General features: G+C 41.8%; 1 protein-coding gene across 1 annotated transcript; it reads right to left on the reverse strand.

Moving 5' to 3' along the window:
* Window positions 1-2,471: 2,471 nt before the first annotated feature.
* rgs18 (regulator of G protein signaling 18) lies at window positions 2,472-7,099 on the reverse strand. Its single transcript, XM_006786870.2, has 5 exons — window positions 6,945-7,099; window positions 6,357-6,461; window positions 6,076-6,137; window positions 5,416-5,582; window positions 2,472-4,080 (listed from the first exon to the last, which is right to left on the reverse strand). Exons 1-5 carry the CDS (start codon window positions 7,064-7,066, stop codon window positions 3,826-3,828), a joined length of 711 nt encoding a protein of 236 aa, XP_006786933.1. The 5' UTR covers window positions 7,067-7,099; the 3' UTR covers window positions 2,472-3,825.
* Between the last annotated feature and the right edge of the window lie 2,412 nt (window positions 7,100-9,511).

Consider the following 9,511-nt stretch of genomic DNA (forward strand, 5'->3'; position numbering starts at 1 on the left):
TCTTTCTGTGAAAAGGACTGGCTGATGTCAGATGTCAGAGGAGAATGACCAGACTGCTTTGCGCTGATAGAAAGGCAACATTAATCCCAGTGACCACTGGCTACAATGAAGATATGCAGAAGAGCAGATGGACTACAGCAGCAAAAGACCGCAACAGGTACCACTGCTGTCAACTAAGAACAAGAAACAGAGGCTATAGTTTGGATAGATTCACCAAAACTGGACAACAGGAGACTGGAAAACTGTTACTGGTCCAGTGAGTCTTTCATTCAGATGGTAGGATCAGAATTGAACATAAATAACATGAGAGCATGGATCCATCCTGCTTTGTATCAGTGGTTGAGGGTGATGAAGGAGATCTTAGCACACTCTGGGTCCCTTAGTACCATCTGAGCATCTTTTAGACATCATAGAGTACTATTGCTGACCACATCCGTCACCTTGTTGAATCTCAGTCACAAAGAAGTAAGCCAGTTCCAAAAGCAAAAGGGGGCCTGACCCACCAGTAGTAATGTGTACCTAATAAATTGGCCTCGAATGTATGCAGCGTCTCACTACTCCCACAGCAAGTAGAGATGCAGTTTTTTCACCATACACATGGGGGCACTCTAGTTGTCCTATCTTTACATTTGTGTCAACCATCCTGTGTAATTACTGACGGCTCTGATTCAGCCTGTCTCCCTTTGTTGTGCGCTCCGCTTGCTTTATTCATTTGAACTCGAACGGGGGGTTTGTCTGTTCTCCTCAAGACTGTGGGGTAGAGATTGGTGCAGAGCGAAGATGCGACCAGCACTTGATTTAAATTAGATTTCGAACTCTTGAAGGTGATGACTTTTGACTTACATGATATTAAAAGACAGCAGCAGGCTTTCTTTCTTTCTTTCTTGCTCATGTACCTTCAAATGTAACTGTTCTATAAACAACAGTAAATCTTGACAGAGCATCGACTTGTCCTCGGTGAAACATGTTATGTATTTTTCTTTTTTTAATTGTTAAATGTTACATTCCCACTTATACGTACAGTTGCTACTTATTTCCGCCTGCTCCTATAGATCTTATGCAACTGACATGTTTTCTGACAACGTGTGTTTCAATGTTTCATTTTGCCTTCAGTCTGACATTATTCCTAAAAACGATTTAGGCTACTTCCTCCAGCCCCCAGTCCACTGATAAACATGGAGCCACTTTAAAAATCAGCAGTGCTGGCTGATTTTTCCCAGCATAAACGGGTGCCTCGCTGCTTCTTCTTCAGTGGAGGTTTAATACAAAATAACAAACTCTCACCTCAAGATTTTTAAACTCGACATGGCCCTCTGTTTGCAGTGAAATATACTGAAGTGTGTCAATATCTTTGCAGGTCAACCACATCAAGTGCAAAGGGATTTATAACGGGGGAAGATTTCACAACTCAATATGTGAGCCTGGGTGTCAGCAAATCTCTTGCTAAATTTGAGCCACACAGGCTCCGGAGACGGGACAAACTTGTTCTCAAAAAGGAGACAAGAGCCCGGCAGGTACATAAACTGCTGACGCTCTTCCGTCTACATTGAGTTATCTTTTAAAACAAAAACATACTGGAGAAAGTGTCTGTCTTATCCACTGTTAGCCACCTTATAATACATCTTTTTCATTTTAAACTCCTCTTAGACTGGTATTCATTGTGTTTTACAAGCCTCATATCTCCAGGCAAACTGCTTTCTTACTCTTTTGTTTCCCTTCAGCGGTTCCACAATACATCTTTAACTTGTGGGTGACTTTAGAGGCTTTTTAGCATAGACAGAGCTTCGAATTTAAATGCCAATGGGGAAAGAAACACGGAATCTGCCAGCAAAGTCTTAGCGGGCAACTAATCTTATGCTGTGATGTATTTGGGAGGGCAGCAGAGCTACTACCTTTGTTAAAAGACCATTACAATAAATCCCACACCCCACACTCCTTCTTTGACTATTGGTATGAGAAGACAGCAGGAACTGCAGTGTGTGCATGCTGCTGCTGCTGCCATCTAGATGGATGCATAATTAATGGGAAATGTGAGGTATTCCGCACAGGTTTTATAGAGTGACAGGTACTTGGGCTGAGATTGACTTTATCCCTTTAAAGCATTCTTGAATCCTTGACATCTGTGTTAATGAGCTAAACCAGCACTATGTGTGTATGTACCGCTTTAAGTACTTAGATGTAGTCTGCATGCATATTCAAGAGTTCAGGGGCAACAATTTTGAATTAATACACACTTGTCTTTACAAGAAGTATAGCTTGTGCATACATATACAGTAACATGAATAATTTCGGGCTAGAGTGGTGGGACCTGATACGGACTATTAATTTTTCAGTGATTTGGAATAGGGAGCAACACAAGATCACAATTTCCCCCACTAGTGTAATATGCAGACGCTACAGCTCGATTTTTCACATTTAGATGCGGTCATTCAGACTAATTAATGCCACTGAAGGCCTCATTAAAAGTGCTTTATAAGAAAGTGTTTATTTGAGTTACTCCACATCATTTACAGCAAGTCAACACGTATGATGACATATGAGTAATACATAAATTATTAGGTGGTAGCAAACGGAAAAAAAGGCAATCATAATTTATAATATTAGTATTCAAATAGCACAGATACATTTTCTTGGTGTGAAAACAAATGAGTCTTTGATTAACAGCAGAAATAAGAGATTTGTAGCTCTTGTTAAAAAAAAAAAAGTTTCTGTACTTTTGCAGCAGGCTGTCACTGCAAGTTAGTATTGAGACAGGTGGGCAGTGCGAAAGAAGGATAAATTCATGAATTCCTTTTAATGAGACACATTCAAATTGGCTCGTATGCCGCATTGACTGCATTAATGGTGTTTTAAGGTGCTGTTGTTGGATCGGAAAGCAAACCAAATGAAGTATACGCTGTCTGAAGTCACGAGGGCTGCCTCAGTGTGGCTGCCTGTACGGCTGGCTGGATACTGTCAGTGGGGAGGAGGCGTCTCATCTGAGATTCTGTCTCCAGCTAGCTATCACATTGTCATTCAAGTTTTGTGAGATTTAAAAAAAAAAATCTAAAAATCATCAATAAAGATTGAATCCACAAGTAGAGCGCGTCTGAGGAAAAGAATGGATAGATCAATCCACAGATGCTGCGGAGTAACCTGGTTTCATACAATGGCCACTGAGAATATTCAATTCTGATTGACCAGGGGGTGTCCATTATTTTCAGATAACCACATGGCTGTGACGTAACCTTTGAGATTATTCTTGTAGCTGAAGGTTAATTCTGTGAACTCTCCTATCTGCATGACATAAAGCTACCGCCCGCAGCCCGTTAGCGTATCCCATCACAAAGACTCAGAATGAAGTGAAACTTCTTTAAATACTATCATTTTTTTTTCTCCACAGAATGAACCGTTAACATATAAAGCTTAAAGCTTTCAAAATTTGCTTTAGAGGAACTGCGCTTGAATTTTGTTACTCTGAAACAGAGCTTTTGTGGCTATAATCTCCTGTTAACGGCCTTTATGCTAAGCTAAACTAGCCAGCTTCTAGCTGTAGCCACGCATTTACCGCACACGCGTTTAAGATTTGTAGCAGTCGTGCATTCAAGAAAGCAAACAAATGTACTTCCCAAAATGTTATTTAGATTACTATTGCTGGCATGCTGTCACAGTGCTGTGCGTGTGGAGTAATCCACTGTGGCAATGGTGGTTATAAAAAAATAATGCACTCTGCAGAAGCAAACCTGTGGAAAATAATAAACTTCCGCACCACACTTTATATTTCAGCAGTTGTGCTGCAATATAATAATTAATCCATCGCACAGAGTGAGCTACTGCTCCTCCAAGCTACCAGGCTGAGGGTTCGTTCGTGGCCTCCCCTCTGTCGTTGAATACACAGGAGCGTGACCTTCTGCGAAACATGGTGGCTCCGGGGCCTTTCCTCCTGGTGAGTCGCAGATAAATGTCAGATTGCAGGAACCTGGGGTAGGAGTCCTTTTTCATCAGGCTGTAGACTTTCATCTGAGCTGTTTCAAAACAGCTCTTTGTGGGCTTTGCCATGTTGTTCTGGATGGCCGTCTTGGTGTGATAGTCAATGTTGATCTGAATGAAAAATAGGGACACGTGTTAAATCTACACTTGCCCACGTACATTTCAACCCGAGTTTAGGGATTTTTGCGTAGGTTTGCAGCAGGGGCAGACAGTGGGTTAGACAAAGGCCTGAGTAGATATGCAAGTTACTGATAAGAGAGGGGAAACCCCGAAACCCGCAGTGAGCACTGCGTGGAGTCGTTTACAACAATGGAGAAACTCCACATCTCGATGTTTCAGAGGGTTACACACACGCGACACCAAATAAAAGTCTATTTCAGAATGTCAAGATGCTCTTCTTAAGAGAAAATAATTCTGCTGTGCCTGCTGTAGAGGATCTTTTTAAAAAGGTTAAGAATGTCAAACCTCACCTTGACATTAATGGATCACTTTCCAAAGCCAAAATGTGAGTTATTCATAACTGCGCTCAGAGCGTGAGTTTTCTTTCCCCGTGCATGTTTTTGTTGACACTATATTTCAACTCTAGATAATCTGAGTTTAAACAGTCACTGACACACATCAGTTTCTTTGATATCATCACAGATAGAGGTAAATCTTCTGCCTCCTACTCTCGTGACTGGCTTTTTAATGTTTAATTACTGACGGCAAAACCATATTTATGCCCTCTATAGACTGAAATATTCTTAAGATACTTTCCTTTGAAAACCTACCAGCAGCTCTCGAAATAAATATGCATGCGTGTGAAACTACGCTATCGTCTACCATCAGTATTGAAGGTTGCATTCATTTACATTTGTTTCTCCCTTCAAATCGCTCGAGCTGTGTACTTGTGTGCAATAATGCCACTGCAGCGTTGCTCTGAATACCCTCTTTCAGATTTACATATGCACTCATCTTAGACTGAAAGTGTGTGGGAGATGCTCTCTCCACTCTTGCAGAGGAATGTGAAAACCTCAAACCAGACGCAGAACTCTTTAACGGTCAAATATGCTACGGGCCCTGAAAGCATATCAGATGGTGGTCGCATCATCTTTGCAAAGTGAGTGGAAACCTTTTAAACCACAACTGTCTCGCACAGAAATAACTCAACCTGCTTTGCAGCCGTGTGAGCGCTAAACGCATGACCTCGACGAGCTGCTGCTCCTAATGATTGTTCGCAAAGGTCAAGTTGCTGCGGGCTCCTGTCTACACAGCACTTTAGAATTCGCCTACTCTTATTTTTTTATTACGATAATATAAATATTTCAAGTTGTCAACAGCCCTCACTGACAAATAAGCCAAGAAAAGCGGTAAACTGCACTCCAGGGGGGGTTAAGCTTTTGAAGCCCAGCTTAGCAACACAACATTCATGCCGTTTGTGATGTAAAAAAAAGGCATATGTCATACCTCTTTAGGGGCATCGGATTCAATAAAAATTGTATAAATATATTTGGCTTTGGACAGCAGCTTTGTCTCAGAATCAGTGGTCTTGTATTCTTCACAGGCCAACCAGAACTCAATGTTTTCTTCACTGAACTCTGTCCTGAGGAACTGAGAGAAGGTTTCCACCCCGTCTGATGTAAAGAAACAGAAACAGAGAAACACTGTTAGTCACGCTCATGTAACTACAGCTGTTTAAGGACATGTAGCTTCCACATTTCAGCGTGTTGTGGAAACCTGCCAAAACTGCATAATCTATGAGTCTCAGCTCTATAGTCAGTTTAACTATCCCCAAAACAGCTTAACCATAATATGTGTGAGGTTGCTCAAAAGTGTGGATTTTATTACATGGATCTGTTAACCGTGCCAAAACAACAGCAGGTCACAGTGTTTCTGTGCGGCATCTGTGACGAGGGGAGGAAGTTGCACAGTTTCTGTATTACTATCTGTGTTAACAAACATTAAAAGATGTAGTGAAACTCTCGCAGCACTCCCCATTAACTATTTAGCGCTCCGAACACTGTGTTACAGTTTACAATTCAAATGAAGCAAAGCGTTTGACAGCACAAGAAACTGTTTTAGCAATTCGACACAACATTTTTGAAAAGTTTCAGGCATTAATCTGACCTGAGTGCTTTAGTAGTTCTTCAAAGGAGTCGCTCCATTGCAAAGCTGCCTCCGTTGAGATGCTGTGAAACAAATCAGAGATGCGGTCAGCTCTCCTCTAATGATGCAGCAAAAAAAGAAAAATGTCTTGGATTCTCACAGAGACGTACTAGATGTCATGTATCTGTGAGTGTGTAATGAGTCATGGAGGGTACAGAAATCGGAGGTTAAAAAGGGATAACGCTTGTGCAAAATACCACGGCCTGCATGAGAAGTTAATGGATTTTTTTTTTCTTTCTCACTTGCTGGGTGTCGTAGCTGTCTTTTTACTGGGACTGACGTTTTCGTGAGAGCCTGACTTGGTGAGAAAAAGGCTAAGCCGACTCTTCCTCTCTTTGTCTTTCTGCCTGCAAACAAGGGAGAACAAATATAAAAGACCAAAAGGTGCACTCACAATTGCAGCAAACTTTTCTCCTTAAAGGCACACTTTCTGAAGTGGCACAATATGAATTGCACAACAGCTCTGCAGCATAGTACAGATTGCAAGTTCAGTCACATAAGCTGACGTGTTTTTTAAGAAAAGCGTGGAGACCCTTATGAGGGAAGACGACAGCTTTTAAGTTCAACAGCCTTATATGGTGTCAGCTATAGCAGCTTTGAGCAGCACAGAAAAGGCAAATCTACAAGGTACAGAGACATGTCGTGAATATTACAGATTAAAATATTTCTTCTTTGGACAAAAACGCTTGCTGAATCTATTTCTGGTTGATTAAAGTTGTACTGCTCCAATTGCTTTCAATAGCTGTTAGAAATTGCTAAAGCCCCCCTGAAAATATTCAACTTCAGAAAACAGGTAAACATTTAAAAATGACGGAAAATCACACACCAACCTGCTACTGTCGTCCTTCATCTTTGGTGTCTGTAAGCCTACTGGACCAAACATTTTGAAATATGCTTCCTCCTTTGGGGGCATGTAGCTGAATTGAGGAAATAGAAGAAGAAGCGTCTCCATGCTGTCTGTGGCGTGCAAAGCAGCAGGCCACAAATAACTCTCTGAAAAATGTTTAACCCATCACTCGTTGAACCACCTCGTCTTTTATAAACGGCGCTCGCGTTTCATTTCCCATGCTCGCTCTACTTCCTGTAACGGTATAACAGCTTACTGCCATCAGCTTGATCTGTGATATAGAAAACCCCTCTGGGTTCAACATCCTGCCAACTATTTACTAGGAAACTTGAAAAGGACACCTGTGATTATGTTCATTACGTTCATTTTTATCATTCATTAGTTCTATTTGTTTTGACTTGAGGTGATATTTTTGTAACAATCGTTTTCACACTGTGACGCGTTGCACTTAAGCACTTTGGACCCAATATTTAAGAAAAACTCTGATGATGTCCGAATATCAATATCAATTTGAATATCTGTGTTTATACTGTCTCGTGTTTGATTATGTGCTCGACGTTGCATGAATAATATCAACCTTGTACACATAGAAAACGTTTAAGAGTGTGAATAGTAACAGAGGTCACTTGTTCTGTGATTCCACTTGTACCACCAGCAAGGCCAGACACTGCAGTGCTGGAAAGAATAAAATGTAATGAATAATAAAATGCGTCTGCGCTGAGGCTGACCTTAGCTTGTTCCCGAACACGAGAGCTTTAAAGAAGGAGGACGAATTCATTGTGACACAGTAGAGAGCAACAGGGAATAGATGTGTTCTAGATGGAGATGGAGACAAGTGCAGCGTCGGTGCTGGAGAGAGTGTGAAGCTGCCTTTCAGCATAGCAGCAGAGGATGTGTTTCTTTAGTTCGAACAGGTCCTAATTAAACGTAATTGGAAAATGAACAAGCCTTCTGAAGTTGTCAGTCAATAACAGGTTCAGAGCTGATAAATCTCCCACCCATCGTGGGCCCCTCTAAGTAGCTGTCTGAGGGTCTGAAGTGCAGCTACTTGATCTGCAAAGCTGTACAAAGATATCAAAGCGCTTCCAGCTTCCAAATGTCAATTACAGCTGACAGTTAGCGGGAACTGTGGACAAGATCTGATAGACCACAAAATTTGCAGATGTAAACTGCACATCTGTCGAGCAGAAAAGTAGACTCAGCTCCTCCTGCGCAAGTGACGCGATAAATCTTCTCAAGAGCCTCTACAACCCAGAATTTACTGATACCACCGGCAACAGTGACACCCCAAAGTCATGACTACTCACTACACATCAGTCACAGGGGCCGGGCGTGATCCTGCTTTTGGCTTTGTTTTCCTTCTGGTGTGATGAAAACCACATGTCTGTGATGACTTTGTCAGCATTTCGCAGAAACCACAGCAACAAATTGGCAAAAGTGGCGTGCACTCTGTTTACATCTCCCCCATATTCTGTGTTCAGTCTTCCTGCTAGCAGCTCTGTAGTGGGTGCAAACCCTCTAACATGTTTCAGCATTGGTGGTGTAGGTTGACCAAAGTGGTAGCCAAATTTCAGTCGCTGGCCACCGGTTAGCTCTGCCCCTGCATAAAGTTGCAATAAAGGCACACTCAACCCTGATACTTGGTTTGTAGTTAAGGTTTAGCTATCCAGCCTAGAAAGAAATAAAAGGAACGCAATGGTAAACACAGTCTATTTGTAAAACCCTTGAAACTTGCACCAAGCTAAATTAAAACCTTTTTCTATTCTCCCATTAAAAAACAACAACCCCAAAACAACTAAAACAACAACAGAAAACATTACCTGTTGAATAAAAGACACAATTTCTGGAAATGCATATGAGTCCTATAAATAGAACCTGCAGCGTCCTTTCTCTTCAGGTAACAGCAGCTTGCACAATCACTGAAACCAAATTAAATAGCTGTCATTTAGCTTCTCTGTATGCATTTGCCTCTTGTCAACATACCAGATGAGAGAACCAACAAAATCAATACACACACTGAGCCAAGAAGATTCTGCTGCCAGCTGGAGACAAAAGATTAGAACTGTTTCATTTGATCATTTTGAAATAATATTCCTATTTACAGTTGTAATTATGTAACTGGTTCACCGGAGTATTGTAGCAGTTATTTCATGCAGTGATCTGTTAATAAACAGGGGGAAGACTGCGCTTCTGTATTTCTTGTCAGAGAAGAAGTGTTTAAAGTGTCACCGAACTAAACAAATAACATTATCGGCTCACAGCGGCGAAACTGATATGAAACCACGTGATGTCTGGTTGAGGTATATTTGGCAAAATTCATACGAACACCCAACACCGCAAGACTTGCCCCCCGCCCCCCCCCCCCCCCACCCCCCCCCCCACCTGTTGTTTTTGTGCTGCAGTGCAAACATACAGAGCTGTGCATGCGTGGGCAATGATGATATGCAAATGGCCATTTAAGAGTGCATTTTGGATGTCGCTTGGTAAAAAGGGAAGCGATGGAACCGAAACTGCAAAGTGCTGACATGGGTGAGGGGGGAAGAAGGGGTG

This window comes from Neolamprologus brichardi, chromosome 18 (assembly GCF_056152115.1).
Source record: "Neolamprologus brichardi isolate AB-2024 chromosome 18, ASM5615211v1, whole genome shotgun sequence".
NCBI lineage: Eukaryota > Metazoa > Chordata > Actinopteri > Cichliformes > Cichlidae > Neolamprologus > Neolamprologus brichardi.